Source organism: Ascaphus truei, chromosome 3, assembly GCF_040206685.1.
Source record: "Ascaphus truei isolate aAscTru1 chromosome 3, aAscTru1.hap1, whole genome shotgun sequence".
NCBI lineage: Eukaryota > Metazoa > Chordata > Amphibia > Anura > Ascaphidae > Ascaphus > Ascaphus truei.
The window spans coordinates 395,246,771-395,263,752 of record NC_134485.1 but is presented as its reverse complement, the minus strand read 5'-3'; the positions used below and the strand labels follow the sequence as shown (position 1 = coordinate 395,263,752).

Genomic DNA, 16,982 nt, shown 5'->3' with positions numbered 1-16,982 from the left:
CATATTTTCGACTCAGATTAGTATAAGGATTTCCAACATGCAGCATTTCTCGTTGTAGCAGCTTCACTTCAGATTTTAAATAAAAATTGGCACAGTATATGGATTTATTATGGAAGCATATTGGATTCTTCTGTATCAAAGCTTTAAACAAAAATTAGTTAATGGATGCAATTTACATTGGAGGCTCAACCTGATGTGCAAAAGTATTTTTTTCCCCCTCTAAACCATACAAGATCTCATCATTTTTGCACCTCTCTTAGCAACACACTTTGATGTTATGACAGATGGAGTACCTAAAATACCTGTGATGGTGAATTAGCAACCATTAGAAAATAAACCTAATGTAAAGACTGTTGGATATCGTTTTAAATGGGCAGTCCAACTTTGGGAATATATAGCAACTAGTATAATAAACAATAAAATATATTGTAATAAACCACGGTCTACTATTTCTAATAGTGAATTAAATTACCTTAAACGATGAGAACTATTTATAGTAAAGTCTGAAACATCACAGAACATACAATACATGCTGGGTTTTTTACGTGTTAGTTTGGCATGTCAGAGAAGACAGCACCAAAATGTTAAAAATTTGCTTGCTCAGGGATGTGTTCTTTACAAGTTGAGGAAAATATATGACAACCCTTAATAGGCCAGAAAGAGAAAACTTAAAGATAAATGATTTCCCTAAAAGTTTCCCATACAAATTTAAAAACAAATGTAGAGCAAAGATGATTAAAAATGAATAAATGTATTTTAAAGTTAATACCTTTTAATGGTTAGCCGATGTTATGTTTTTCTCCTATGAGCCAATAGCAAAACCATCCACTTTCTAAAGCAGAACACCATTGAATGATCTCATAGTGCAGCATATTATCAGGATAAAAACTGTGTAGGTATATGCAATTGTTAAATACAAACATTTTGCACGATTGCATGGGACGGTTACAGACATAGCGCACATTATTTGATGAGTATTTTAAAAAAGCCGTCCTTTTACAATATACAGGTAGTAAACTGGAGGATATGGCATCTTTTCTTTTGCCCATGGAAGGATATAGAGAGCATGTTTTCCACATGCAGGGGACATGACATTGCAAATAACATTTGTGTTGGCCGGGCTTGCAACTCATTGCAGCCTCATTCAGTCTTTAAATAAAAGTACTTTCAGTAACTGCATTACTGAAACCACCTCTCTCCATGTAGTACTGAAGAATTTAGAGATTGAGAATAAAATATGATCACACCAAATTGAGACAAATCATGTAATACATACACACCTATTTATGCAGTTTTTTTTAAATATATATATATAAATATATATTATGTTATTCACCATACTTTTGGGGGGAGTGAACGTACACAGGGAAAAATATAACTGTGCCCACAACTTATAAATGAAACACACTGAATTATATTCTAGAAAAACAAATCTAATTTAATGTTCCTAAAAATAAACACAATTTATCAGGTTTAACTTTAAAACTCAGGTCCTCGCTCCAAAAACGTCCCACAATTGTGTTGCTTGATCAAACTGGTTTAAAGGTAGACTAGCAGATTTGATCTTTAGTTAATCTTTGCAATTTATACATTGATATGTACAAAAGCAATCAAACATGGTTTTAATACATAGAAAACTCCATATGTACAACAGCCCCAACATTCCTATAAATTAATATTACAGCAAAGGCACTTGCAAGTAAAAATCTACAACAGCTCTTACAAACGCACACATTTCCCTGCAGGCACTGTACAATATAGATAAACAGAGGATTTCCATTATCGTAGTATGAAATACAAACTACAGTACCTGATACCATAAATCTCAACTTTAATTTGTACAGTAGTTTTTTTTTTTTTAACTCCTTCATTGCTGGACAGGTCTGCAATATAATGGACTTGCAATGCATTGTTGGCCTCCCCAGCATGAAAGGCGATAAGCACCATGATTAATCCTGCCATATAGTTTTTAAAAAAAAGAAGAAAAAAAAAAGTGTAAAATATCTACTCACTAAAAAATGATAATGTGTTTGCCACAGCAGATGTAAGAAGCTCATTAAAATGCGAGCATCTACATAAAGCGAGGCCAGCTGCTGTGCTGAGTTTACCCATTTATTGCCTTTTAGAAAAAGAACACTAGTGTAATGATTCTCCTTTGCAATGGTTTAACACCATTGCAGAAATCAAACAGATGCGTCTTCAAGCCAGTTGAAGTTGGTTTGCACGTTAATTACAGTTTAAAAGTAATTAAAAATCACGTACTAACTATAAAAAGTGTACCAATTCATCTGGGGTACCAAAGAATTTCTCTTGTCGCTAAATGTTTTTTTTTTTTTTTTTTAAGGGCTTCACAGAATTACTCTAAATGTGTTCACAAATTAAAATGTCCTCAAGGAGATAGTATGCTGCCACTTTTATCAAATTTTTTACCCTTTGACAAGGCTGCAACTTGTTTCAGTAATTCACGATTTCTGCCCTGGAAGAATGAAAAAGTTACATTTATTACATTTCCAACTCAAATATATTAAACTATACACACACTATTTTACTTCAAAGAAAATATATTGAGTTAACTCCTTTTAAAGCATATCCTGGGTAAAAAAATATGTAAATTACATTAAAAATGATAGTTACAGAAAGAAACTGAAAGGTATGAAACAGCAGAATTCTTGAAAGATCCTAAATGGGTGTCTGTTTTAAGATACTGTAAATTGTTCCAGTAGGGAGGTGCTCAGTAAGAGAAGAGCAACCAGTTTCTTTATTCAATCTCATCACCTTAGATCAGTCTCCAGAAACCTGCATATGGTTCTAAGTGCTGTATGCAGTGAGGAGCCTGCTCAAATAACTAGGCAATGTGTCCTAACGTATTTGAGTTTCACAGGAAAAAATGACCTTGTGTCCAGACTCTAGGGATAACCAATGCTCTGTTAACATCTCAATAATAGGTGTTTTTGTGGTGCTGAACTATACACTATGTTCCCCAAAGTCAATAATTGGCACTGTTGTGCAATGTGGTTCATGACCACGATACTTAGGCAAGCTTTAATTATATAAAGCATGCCTTCGTTCGGTATACGTTTTGAACATCAGCTTGTCAATATGAAAATCAAATGTTAGTAGTATCTGTCGATGGAGGCTTTAAAGGTGTAGCTTTTGTCTCAAATACCATCGTTACGGTTTTGCAACTCAGCAAAAACTTTGGTTTTGAGTGATTCAGCTTACGACCTTTGAGGAAAATCGACCCCAGTACATTTTAAAGGCGAGTAGCACATCCAACAAAGTATTCATTGAACATGTTGACAATGGATGGGCGATTACATAAAACAGTATTACCATGTTTGATAATCAAAAGTTCCTGGCAGCTAGAGAAGCTAAAATATATTATTGATTAAATTCCAGAATGTTGCAGGATTTGTTGTTTTTTGATAGAACTTGTCAGAGTAATACAGTCCTTGCTCATCTTGTGTTTGTAATTTATCGAGAGTAGAGCAAGTTAAATGGAATCTATTCCACAAAATCTCCCTGAAGCGTCACAGCGCAAGATGTAGCCCATGGAAGGTGGATCCCTCAGACCAATTCTGCATAATGCAGCATGGATATCACAGAAATGTTGGAAAACCAACTGGAAATACTCAAGTGCAAGATCCGGTCTGGTATCAAATTGATTCAAAGCAAAATTCTATGCAGTTGTTAATGTACAAATGCAGAGCCCCAAGTCTTATTCTTATTTATGTTTTGTCTTTTAAGCATGAAGACTGAAGCTTTCATTGACACTTCAGTTTATCTTTCCACATTTAATGCTGCTGTTCTTTTAATTTATACAATACACTTGATATACACAGTGTACACCCACAGAATATATTATGTACACACAAGTGTATGTAACACACACAGTTTTTTTACCTGCAGTAGTTCAACAGATTCTTTGTGACCTTTTTCCATCACATTCATTTTCGTCCTCAAGTTAGACTCTTGATATTGGAAGTCCGCCTTCAACTCCGTTAGCTAATGGACACAAGAGTGCAGGGATGTATTTTTCAGAGAACACAGTGTTGAACAAAATGTTATCGTTTGGCTAGAATACATGTTTAAATCTGCTACATGGCTAGTTAGAGAAGTTATTCTAAACTATTTTTTCGAGAAAAAAAAAAAAACGAAAAAAAATTAAAAAACACATGCATTTTTAAATGTACACACACACACACACACACACACACACACACACACACACACACACACACACACACACACACACACACACACACACACACACACACACACACACACACACACACACACACACACACACACACACACACACAATTTAGACTGTGTGAGATATATATATATATATTTTTTTTTATTTTTATTTTTTTTGTCGAGTGCTACAGAGCTAAACACAATTTGGTTCCCAAGATACATACTGGTGAAGTTACGAAAATTACTTCTTGTTTTTTTTTTTTTTATAAAGGGGATTTAAAAGGCTTTCAAATACAACCAAAAATATCAGTTGGAGATCAAAACAGAATTAAAAAAACAAATTTCAGTTGATTAAAAAAAAAGTTGCATAAAACCACGTCTGTGATGGAAGGGCTATGGCACCGGCTATGGCACCGGTGCTGCCAACATCCTGGCTTCAGGGTCATGTGATTGCCTATCCCCGCCAGTTTTGGTCAGCACTATACAAACAAACGGGACATTATACACCGTGAACATCAAAAAGGTCACAAGTATCCCAGCTTCTGCAACATGGACTGAGCAGAGTGGTTAAATGCCTCAATTAAGTGCAATTAAAATGCCTTACCTTCTTATCTTTCTCTAAAATGGTTTGGTCTCTCTGTTGCAAAAGACGTTTGAGTGACATCACTTCTTCTTTCAATTGACTGATGAGGACAAAATTGTCGGTACCACCAGTGTCTGCTGACTGATTGATTGAGCTACTAAACACAAACAAAAATATAATTTAAAAAAAATAATAAAATGAACTCAAGTGTAGAACATGATTGGCAGGCTCCATTTACTATTCCCCATAGTTTTACTCTATAACTAACTATAAGAACACAACTTGGAGATAACCAAGAGAAAACACTAAGGCCGCAATTATAGTGCTCGCGACTTTTGAAGACAAGATTTTATTGGGGGGGGGGGGGGGGGGGTGAGGAGTTTGCGCGACTGTCACCTCACATGAGCGAATCAGCCAATGAGGGCGAACTGCTCACGTGACGTCTTGGCCACGCCCCCCGATCGAGTGCATGTTTTGTGTCCACGCCTCTACTATAATCTTAGCGTAACATTATTTCCCACACATTACATTTTTGCTCAGAAACATATATACTGAAATGTTCCAGCACTCACTGTCTATTGGAAAAAATGTCAAAACCGGAGTATGTCAAAATATGATTTTAATGAAGATAGCAAAATATACAATAAACCTGGAACAATGTCACGTTGGCAGGAAATACACAAAATGGACCCTGGGGATAGTGATGTGGGGTCAAATATACAAGGGAAGGGATAACACAATAGGAGAGGAAGGAACAACAAATAAAAGAGGGGGAGTATGTAGTGGGTGGGTAACCAGCATTACATACACAGCAGGAGAGAGAGGATTATCCAGACCCAGACCAAGGACTTTACAGTTGGCTTTTGTATCTATTGAGAATTTCATTGTCCTACTAGGATCTGGACTCAGTGAACCTTTTTCTGATTATAGTTATTGCATTTTGTGTTTAGTTGTGTTCTATATAGTGGGGTTATAAGGGTTTAGGGAAGTACCTTTTGTACCTGACCTACAGGCAGAGGATTTTTATACATTTTTTGTATAAACCAGTACTCTGTATCACCAGGTGGATTTATATGTTCACTGTGTTTAGTGTCCCCATATATCTTATCGGTCCAAGGACCTATTAAATGTTGCTATTTTAATTGATTCATTTTTACTTTCATGTGTTAGGGACCCATTCATGATTTGTAATTTTACATCTGTCTCTCTACAGTTCACTGTGTCATACATTTGGTTACTACTGTGGTAGGCGAGTGCATGAAATAGGGGCTTTCCTCTGAGCCTACTTTCCCCTTCTAAGGGGTAAAGCTCAGATTATTTGTGTGTATATGCTATTTGTATATGCTAAGAAGCCACTTCCCTATGCTGGAGAAGATAAAAGCTCCAACCAAGCAGATGGGACTTCAAATATCCGGCACCAAGAAGCACATTCACAGCATATTGCAAAAGGGTCTTAATCATGTAATAGAAAAAAAAGACACATAGCTTGAAAGTCCCCAAAGAGAACACCGATAGGTAAGATGACATTGGTTTGTGTGGAGGTTCACATGGGTCTCAATTAAATAGAAGTTTAGATGCTGAATCTTCACAAGAACTAGATGCACTATAGCTGCCATGGTATATATTATGGTTTTGCAATACTTCCTTCATACATTTAGTTTAGGATGATGTAGTGGCTTGTCACTGGAATTAGCACCAGTGATCTGTCTTCAACATTTTAATTCTTTGTTGCCAAACAACGGTTAGAGAAGTAGCATTTTGAGTGGACATACTGAGCCAACTTAGGCCCGGGTCATGGTGCCTTCGCTCACGCGGGGGTGTGGAGGCTGTGATTAAGCGGGTGCTTTCCCTGGCCACGGTGGACGGGCCATGGGGGGTGTGCCTAGGGGCGTCACGGAGTTGGTTCGCCCTCATTGGGCGAACCACTCACGTGACCGGCCTGTCGCACCAAGAAATCATTTGAACTGATTTCTTGCGCAACGCGCACCCCCTCTTGCTTCCGCGCGCATGCCGCATGGACGCAAACACTGCCTTAAGGCAGTCTGTTCGCTCAGCGTGCGGACGCCTCCGCACGGTCTGTGGTACCATGGCCCCAGCCTTAAAGTGCTTAATCTCAGACTCGCACTACATCACCATTCAAATAACCAGCTATTGTTCTACAAGTCTGACACTTTTCTAAAAGTGCCTCATGGTTGCCACTGCCACAATAAAACCGGTGCCAAGTATCTGCAGGACATTTGTCAGGAAGTCCCCTAAAAGTAACAGAAGCTTGAAAACTTGTCAACAAAATGTGAATGACAATCAAATTTGTTCATTATTAACTCTCAAAAAAAAAATAATAATAATAAAATAGAGAGATAGATATATCTCAACAACCCTTTTGGCTTTGAACGACAATTTGAAGCTGATGGTATTACTGCACCTTGCACGCTTCATTTTATGCCTATTGTAAATTCATGCTATACAACTATGCTAGAGGAAAGGATAGTGCTAAAGGTCAGTAATGGTGTATTCCACTAACTAAAAAAAGGGAATGATGAATTGCATGTTACTTTAGAAAAAAGAAAAAAAACTGCTTTTATGGATGCTTAATAATTTACCTATCTCCATTGGATGGCTTGGTTTCCATTTTGGGCTTTTTCTTTGGAGGTTCATTCTGAATTGCTGTAGTGGATTTATGACTGCAATGCACAGTGTATAGAAAAGAAAGCACACGGTTTATCATCAGATAGTTTTCCATTGAAAAATAAGATTATCGTTCAGAATCTCAACAGCAACGCTGCATATGCAAAGAAAAGATTCCTAGACTGGCAGTTGGTATAAATTCCAAGGGTCAGAGGAAAGACTCAACAAATATGGTATTGACAAGAGCAGGTAAATTCCTAATCTCAATAGTACACATGAGCAACCACAATGAATCTGAGAGGTGGTTACGAGGAGAAAAGTGAATTCTAATTTCCTATAAAATTAAAAAAATAAAAAATAAAACAAAGGAAGAACGTTCCCAAAACATTTTGAGAAATAATTGGACAACTTAAGAACCACTTAGCCCACCAAAAGTCTGCCTATTTTCCCATCTGCTGTAAAACCTCAGACCACCATTTGTTGCCGACCTTTTTTTGGTTAAGGAACCCCATGTGAAATTCTGAGGAACCCCCAACCCACTCTAATAGCGTGTCTGAGAACAGATGCATTTGAACTTCTTCTGTATTTGGTACAATTTTTAAATGACAGGAAACCCTTTAAGGATGCCCAGGGAACCCTGGTTGAAAAAGACTTGTCTATCCCAATATTTTTTTAATTCCCTGTGTTAGCCTTTACCACCTATGTTGGGATGATAGCTCGAGAATCTACCACCTTTTCCATGAAATAGTACTCCCTTATACATCCCCTCAATCTACCACCCTCCAGCTTCAGAGACTGGCCTCTTGTTCTAACATTTATCTTGCTGTGAAATATACTTCCCTCCTGTACCTTGTAGAAACCATTCATGTATTTGAAAGTTTCTATCATATCCCCTCTCCAGTCTCCCTCCTCCAAGCTGTACATATTAAGGTCATTCAGTCTATCCTTATAAGTTTTATAATGTACACCATGTACCATTTTAGTAGCCCTTCCCTGCACAACCTATACTGCAATTTATTTATATCTTTCTGGATATTTGGCATCTGGAACTGAACACTATACTCTAGGTATGGGGTGCACAAACTTCCTCTGTCGTGCCTCCCACCCCTGCCTTCTCTGCCCCTGGGTTGCGCCCCCCCCCCTTACCTTGAATGCGGCGTCAAATTATCCTGCAGCGTCATTTGACGCTCATCGCCATGGAGACAAGTGGACGCGAGGCCTGGTAAGTGAATTTACAGGTCTCGCGGCGAACAGCGGGGGCCTCTAACTACCGCGTCCCGCCCTAAAATCTGTCGTATCCCCCAGTTTGCACACCCCTGCTCTAGGTGATATCTTAGGGTGATCTATAAAAAGGTGGCATTACTCCCACTAGAACAACCCAGCATCCTGCTGGCCATGTATTTTAAGTCTCTGCATACATAAAGATTTTTAATCGCACGAACTGCTAGATAATTACTTATCGGATTGGAAAGGGGAGCCATATCAAAATTTGGTAAGACATCTAAAACAATACCTGATTTTTTTTTTAAATAAATAAATTAAATAAGAGGCTCAAAAAAGTGCCTGATAAAGTTTTACGTGCAAAAAGGCTAAGAACTAGTCTAAAATAAATCAAACTTCACATTAATATAATTAGTTATACACCTCCTGAGATTGCCAAATTTGTCCCACATCTTGTATTTATAGGTTTTCATTTAGCAGATAAAGATGATCATGTTAAGATACAAACCTCTGAAGCAATGTAATTAGGTAAAAAAAATATCAAAAACTCAAGTTTACTTAACACCCACCTTTGTTTCCATATTCCCTGCTCTGGTTCTGGACTCAGACTGCCAATTCTGTAACACAGAAAGAAGCAAATCTTCTTGAACATCTTTCTTGCACTTCAATTACATATGGCTAATTATTTACTGAAAGTGACCTTGTTTTGAGGTCTGAATTTAGACCTCGTGTGAGCTGCTGAATGAAACAGCTATGGGCATGTTTTCAATACCTTAGATCAGGGGTGGCCAACAGCAGTCCTCAACGGCCGCCACCAACAGGCCAGGTATTGGGGGTATCCCTGCTTGAGCAGAGGTGGCGCAATCTTGACTGAGCCACCTGTGCTGAAGCTGGGATATTCTGAAAACCTGACATTGTGATGGCCCTTGAGGACTGAAGTTTGTCACCCCTTCATTATGCATGCCTTTCGTATAATTATTATTATTTTTTTTTAAACAAACATTGTACAATAAAACAATCTATACTTGTTTTTATGGTACATCTACCCACATTTAGGTCAATGTAAAATAAAATCTGTTGCTCTTTTCTTGCTGGATGGATCCAACATGGAGCTACCAGAGTGATCAAATCATAGTAATAGGCTTATTATGTTTGATATAAGTGATTTTAGCAAGCATAAGTATTTTAATGATTTTAAGCCCCGGGGGTTGCTTTGGAAGGTTTTTTTTTTAAAATCTAAATCGCTTTTGTGATGGGACCGTTTGTGGGACAATGGATATACAGGCAATGTTCATTTCCATTTCTAAATTACTTTCCGAAAAGGAGCAAAAGAGATGCCAACATTGCCCAAACTGCTAAAATATAACACAAAAAAAAAGGATATATATATATTTTTTTAAATAAACATCAGCAGAAAAATAAATTATTTACTTGTGGTGGCCGCTGCCGTGCCTGTGGTGGTGATGATGATTGTGGTGATGGTGTTTAGAATTATGTTGGTCTTTCTCAGTTAGAGATGAGGATGAAGAATTAGAATGGGATGAACCCAAACTTTTCCGCTGCTCTTTAGTCTTCTGAAGCACCCTCTTGTACGATAGTGTGCAAAGCCAGCATAACAACTTTCCATCAACCTTATTAACAAAGAACAAGACTGGTTAAAGCCTGTCAGGTGAAACATGTATTACAACTGAATAAAAAAAGTGAATGCATGTGTTCAAATTGCAGGTACATTCATTTTATCCATCAATCTCTACAAAGTACATAAGAAGTATTTAGGAGACGTATGCGAGGGTACATTAAGCAGATCTTTAAAAGAGGTCTGATGGTAAGAAAGAGTACTAGAATAAGTCTAATTCCTGACTCTTGTACAAGCAATGGGCAAGACCATGCCACTTTATTACCCAAAAACCACTTCAAGCTTATTGAGCCCTTGCTTTAGCAAGAACTACTCTTTGGAGATTGCTTTTAAATGTGCATGCTACTCCAATGAGCTGCATAACACAGCTTTTAAAGAATCAATATAACCTGCACCATGAACCTTAATCCCTTCACTTTACCAAAATAACTGCAAATGATTTAAAACTAGAGACTCGCCTCCTTAATGACAGATCAATCCGTAAATAATGTGACCGCGCCATTTGTTTCACCAGGATCACAACTGGGACAAGCACCAGACCAAATATTCACTAGTTTTAGCGCAGCAAGTCACCATCAGTATGGCAGTATATCCAGGAAATGGAAAACACCATCTACTCCATTGTTGAGAAAAATATTACTTTTTGAATCAATAGATTTTCATTGACACGTTCAGTCGTTTGATGCATTATTGCTTTTGGATAATATAAGCAGTGCCTGTTAACTCCCAGTTTCTTTGGTTAGTGTTTTACACTTAAATATTTTAGCACCACCATATACTGTACATACAGTAAGTACCTTTCTTCTTCCCTCCTCCTTACGATCAAAAGCACATTGTTGTTTGCATTGTTCACAGGTCTGAGGAGGTCCGTATTTTTTCTCTGAGTTGGTGCAACGTTGACACTTTGTGCCAATGAATGCTGCTATGATGTTACAGTACTGACAAGGCTTGGGCTGTAATGGTTACAAAAAAATACTATGTTAATCTTGCGAATAAATCAGTGGCTTGCAATCAAACAGCAGTGATTATTTACAGATGGGTAAAGGAGTTTCTTAGGCAAGTTTCCACCAAAGAAAGAAAAAAAAAAAAAAAAAAACCCCCACATAAAGAGTAGTGCAAACTCAAAAGATGTATTAAGGGCACCACTTCAAGTTTACAAATGGAAAGCTATACCAACGTATTTGTATGTGTATTCTGGAAATGTGAGTGTTTGAGGCTTTTTCAAATCTTCATTGACGACATCTGCCATAATTTTACAGTATTGGTTTACAACAAAACAAAAAACAACACTAAACTGCACACCGATCACAAGGTAAATAGTGATTTCATATATATGGTTCCTACGTGTACCAAACTCCATACATTTCTTTCCTCCATCAAGTTAGATAGTTGAGATGTAGACAGCATATACACATACCAGTTTATAGTGTAAATATTAATAACAATTGGATTCAAAAGTTGACAACACAAAACAGTAAGTATTCCCAATTGTAACTAAAGGCGGACAAAGACAGGAAGAAACCAAGTCCTTTCTAATGTGACTTCCAAATGTGTTCAACACATTTTGGATGTCACAGGCATACAGAAAAGGTCACAATCAACTATATTTGCTGATAAATACCCTACCATTGCAGATGTACATTCTAATCAGTCAGCCTTTATCACAGAGGCTACCCTGGTTATAGCTGTTCATGTGACTTGTAATGGTTGTTATTTCTGTATGTGGGCATGTTTATTTATATAGCGCCATCACTGTACGCAGCATATTACAGAATTAGCAAGACTGTACAGGGGACATGTATGTGCAAACATTTTGTTCTACTATTGGAGAATGTACGCGTTTCCCCTCATGGATACATATGGCTATATGTGAGTTTTGTTTTCAAGTGGCTTATTAGTTATAAATGGTAGGCACGTGTAAATACGGCAGACAACCTTTATTTGTATGTTGAGCACTGTTATGATCAAATACGAACTTACCGTTCCAAATTGCTTAACATTTTGTGCACATTTCTTGCATATTGTGTTGGTTTTACTAGAAAAACAAGAGAATCATGAGGAACAAGTGAAATTAAAGATGAAAATGAATCCATAAAACTATTTAAACTAGGTTTCCCAAACATTTAAAAAAAAAAACTGTACATCCATACGAAGTGCATTCATTCTCCATTAAAAGATCCTGTAAAGTAGTTGTTCAAACATCTCCTTAGCAAGAGCAGGTATTTGGTCCGGTTATGTTATTTAGTCCCTGAAGAGGTTTCCATGTGGTTCAACTGAGAATTCTGTTGGACTTCGGGGCCTATCCATTGTTTTTCCCCTTTCTGTAGTTGTTAAAACGTGTTTTTTTTTTAATGTGTTCCTAGCAATGTTTCCAAACATTGCAACATGACGTTTATGGTAAGTTCACTGGCCTCATCTACGCCTTAGCCTGTCCCCATTCATTCCAGTTGAAATTGTCAACATGGGGTGTGACAATTGGTCTAAATGTGTTATGTGCCCCAGAAGCTGATCAGGCCTTTGACTTCAACTGGGAATTTGGTCTGAAAAGGCTCTATTGACTCTCATAGAATCAGACCCTAAATCTGATCACTGAATTAGGGCAAACACGATTGCTATTGAGTTTCTAATCGCACCATTGCAAGACTTTAATTGATTATTAAAAAAAATCTCTACTTGTCTGTTTTTTATAAAGGCATCAATACCCTAATGTTAACCTATTAAACATATCACCGTTACTGACTACATTTGATCGTGTGTGGGATTGCACTTTATGCAACTACTACTTCTCCCTTATCGCCAACATGAACATTCCATGGTGCAACGCCAGAGCACCGCCTGGTTCCCCTTACACATTAAAAATGTATTCACATATCTGACAGGAGTGCAACTTTAAAAACATACTGAATGAAAGTCCTTACCTCTCCTGTTGAAATTCTGACCTGCAGTATGTGCATTTTACCATGGGGTGAGCAATTCGACACTCCTACAAAAACAAAAAGCAATGCGAGTTGATATTGCGTCAAACAGATTTACTTAATATGTTATGCTATTAACAAACTGCTTACATATTAAAGTGTGGGATGAATTCTCTATACTGACTTATTTATTCTCACAGGTGCATTTTTAGAATAAAGTTTGATATGGAGATTGGCAATAGACCAGGGAATGTAACGAAATCAGTGTGGACAGCAATAGTAAAGCTAAAAATCTTTGGTCCTTCAATATGCTGTGAAGCCGTCTTCACACGTGCTGGAGAAGACAGCTTCACAACATTTTGCATGGGGGCTGTGTCAATCTTGCAATCTCATTTCTGTTACATGTACACCCCAATGAGTTCATGCTGAACGAGATTATATATATATATATATATATATATATATATATATATATAGTGGTTGACAAATCACCAAAAAATCTACTCGCCACCTAGTACCAAACGTGTGCTGCTTGGGCCAATATTTACTCGCCCGGGGGTTAAATCCACTCGCCCGGGGCGAGCAAATGTATAGGTTTGTCGAACACTGTATATATATATATACAGTGTTCGGCAAACCTATACACTGTATATAAATATACAGTGTTCGGCAAACCTATACATTTGCTCGCCCCGGGCGAGTGGATTTAACCCCCGGGCGAGTAAATATTGGCCCAAGCAGCACACGTTTGGTACTAGGTGGCGAGTAGATTTTTTTGTGTGGCGAGTAGATTTTTTGGTGATTTGTCAACCACTATATATATATATATATATATATATATATATATATATATTATACACACACACTTCTCTTGTGTAAGGAGGTCAAAGGTAGATTCATTTCCTAAATGGTGACAGTGGCACTGGGATTTGAATAGTGTCCATCCAAACCAAGACCATTGCCCCTAAAACATAAATCTATTTTTCCAATTGAGAACACGGATGTAGATTTCATTTCAAACTCGCAGTTGTACAGACAAGGAAGATTTGTGCTGTGCATGACATGGACAGCAAAAGCTAATGTAGTATAAACAGGCAGGACACCTTTCCAACCCCGCACCCACCTTCCCTCCCGCACTGTACAGCAAGTATTTTTGTTGTTGTTAAGGAACCCTATAATTATATTGTGAAATTCTGGTTAACCCTAACCCTCTTTAATAGCAAGTCATAGATCAAATGCATAAATTGTTCTGTATTTGGTACAATTTTCAAATGCATAGAGTACGCATAGAGGAACAATGAGAAATCCTATAAATATGGTGCACACCTAAGGTTAATAAAGAAGTTATTGTAACATCGATAAAATATAACTTTTCACACACCAGTGTACATACATGTATATTAAAAGTTATATCGATTTACAATAATGTCTTCAATAACCTCTACACTTCGTAGGTGTGCACCATATTTATAGGATTTATCTCGCAGTGTGCTCCTCTACGCACACCCCCATATGGTTAGACACATCTCGTACAGTAGGTAGCACCCCCATGTACATTTCACCTTCTGCTTGAACGAGGATTCTGTTTAATAAAACAAATTTAAAATGGACCTGAAAATTGCAAGGATCCCTTTAGGGTTGCCCGGGGGAAAACACACGGAAAGGTTAAAAGCCGCATCTCTACGATAACCCTAGCAAGGCCCCGCAGCAGTTAGCGGGCGGCTGCTCCTGTGCATGGGCGATTTGACGGTCTTGCTTTGTTGACCCCTATCCGAAGTGAGCGCTCGGATAACCGCGGCCCACAAGGCAAGTTATTACACAGCCACAGGGCCATCAACCCCGCTAACTGCGCTAGCGATGCCGATTTCCGCTTTTAAACTTCAGTGCGTTTCGTTTGGTGGTTTCCACGGATGAGCTTCAGGTTTATTGCACCGGTGCTGGTTACACGGGAGGATGTCGGCCTGGCCACTATGCGGTGTCCTTATCTGCACAGACACACAAGGCCTTGCCGGCTGAGGAAGAATACCTTGCACAGCTGCTGGCCCTGGGAGAGCTCCTCGAAAGGATACCGCTGGTTACACTTGGTGCAGGCGTACAGAGCCGAGGCCATCCTCCGCCGGCAGCCACCGATCAGTGGAGGGGCGGAAGTGGTGGGAGGGGAACGAGGAAGCCGAGGCACGTAGGGATGAGGAGAGAGTCCGCGCCGCTTCCGTCTGACCCCAGGAAGATGTGAGCGCGCAGTCCTCGCGTCGGGTTCTTTCACGGAATCACGCCTCGCGCCGTGTTCAGTGCGGCTCGTGCCGTGTGGGTCTCGCGCCGCGTTCAGTGCGGCTCGCGCCCGGCCGTTCGCCCTTCTCCTCACTACACACAGAGCCCGTCCTTCAGCAAGTTATTTTTATTAATTTCCTACCACCTTGACTTCTTTGGGTTATGTACGTGCTGTTTTAAAACAGAGTTGTAATATTGAATTGCCTCAACTTCGCAGTGCCTTCTTTCTTTTTGTTTCCTCGGCGTCACTCTGCCCTCCCTAGGTGTAAAAAAATAAAAATAAATAAAAAATGGGGAAAATAAAACCCTGTAACCGGATACTGACAAATCTGTAGCACGACAAAGGAAAAGCAGCGAGGACCAATCAGACCCGCCTGTCAGGAGGCGGGAACCACACGTTTGAAATAACGTGGCCTATGGCACAGAGCGGCTCCGCCTCTCCACCTATCAGAGAGCACGTATGGGTTTCGTAACGACGCATTGACGCCGAAGCTGAACGGGAGGTTCTATTTTCCATGCTTATTATCGTGTTGTCACCTATGCCTCTCCCGCAGCGGAAGGGTTAACGACGACAGCCGTGACGTTAAATCACACATGCCTCGCTGAGGCGGGGTGGGCTGAATGCCTGAGCCGTTAGTGTTAGTGGGTAGCTCACGTCGGCTGACATGTACTTGCAAGAATGTGTTATCGTCCCCAACATAGGAAGAAGCCCCGTCCCTCCCCAACACTACTATTCGACTAGAAGACCCCGCGCGGCTGATTTCATTGGCTTGCACAGGTGTCCGTCAAAAGCCAGGCGCGTGGGTGACGCATGCAAGCTGAGGTGTGACGTCACCATAACCCCTCCTGCCTTTCTCACTCCCCGCCCTTTGTGTCTGAGGAGCAGCCTCGCAGTGCCTACCTGCCGCTGCAGGGGATCATGGGAAGCGCGGGGTGACCCGGATGAACGGGCGACACTCAGGGAAGCCACCCGTTAACCGCGCGGAAGATGGCCGCCGCCTACCCATTGAAAACGGTGAGATGGAGATAGTGTTTGTGTTCATAAAGGCATACACCCCACCTGTACATATTTAGCAGGTGCAATACATGTGTGTGGATCCTGTAAAACCGGTTATACCTATGACGGCAGTGGATATTCACAGTTGAGTGCAAATAGCCGCACGGCTATTCGCACTCAGTAAACATCCCAGCCTGGAATCGAACCCTTGTCCCTTTACGGCTATTCGCACTCAGTAGAACTTAACTGAGTGCGAATAGCCAAGCTGTTATGAACAGGTTTCTATGCCTTTATTCACCAAGAAAAAATCAGAAAGTCTTATAGCTCAGTGGTTATGCTCCAGGCCATTCGCATAGTGGACCAGGGTTCCATTCCAGGCAGCGATGTTTATTTTTTCCATTTTATTTTCTACTGAGTGCAAATAGCCGCACGGCTATTTGCACTCAGTAGAACTTAACTGAGTGTGACTAGCCGAGCTAGTAGAACTTAACTGAGTGCGAATAGCCGAGCTGTTATGAACACGTTTCTATGGAACTT

The 16,982-nt window shown here is 39.5% G+C and overlaps 2 protein-coding genes across 7 annotated transcripts in view; one reads left to right on the top strand and one right to left on the bottom strand.

The window, feature by feature from the left end:
- Nucleotides 1–217: 217 nt before the first annotated feature.
- On the bottom strand, nt 218–16,114 carry FAM76B (family with sequence similarity 76 member B). 4 transcript variants are annotated; one of them, XM_075592469.1, is made up of 10 exons: nt 15,207–16,110; nt 13,184–13,248; nt 12,246–12,300; nt 11,063–11,218; nt 10,061–10,260; nt 9,199–9,246; nt 7,384–7,464; nt 4,805–4,937; nt 3,904–4,005; nt 218–2,476 (listed from the first exon to the last, which is right to left on the bottom strand). In XM_075592469.1, exons 1-10 carry the CDS (start codon nt 15,288–15,290, stop codon nt 2,390–2,392), a joined length of 1,011 nt encoding a protein of 336 aa, XP_075448584.1. In that variant the 5' UTR covers nt 15,291–16,110; the 3' UTR covers nt 218–2,389. The 4 variants fall into 4 exon arrangements, with proteins under 4 accessions (XP_075448584.1, XP_075448583.1, XP_075448585.1 ...); XM_075592468.1 differs by having other exon boundaries at nt 4,805–4,940; nt 15,207–16,106; XM_075592470.1 differs by lacking the exon at nt 7,384–7,464 and having other exon boundaries at nt 4,805–4,940; nt 15,207–16,114.
- CEP57 (centrosomal protein 57) overlaps nt 15,368–16,982 on the top strand; it is an 85,886-nt gene continuing 84,271 nt past the window's right edge. Inside the window, exon 1 of one of the 3 annotated variants that reach the window (XM_075592465.1) lies at nt 15,368–16,463. In XM_075592465.1, the coding sequence (XP_075448580.1) occupies nt 16,437–16,463 (27 nt within the window). In that variant the 5' untranslated portion in view covers nt 15,368–16,436. The remainder of the gene's footprint in view (nt 16,464–16,982) is intronic. The other 2 variants (XM_075592467.1, XM_075592466.1) reach the window with 2 other exon arrangements.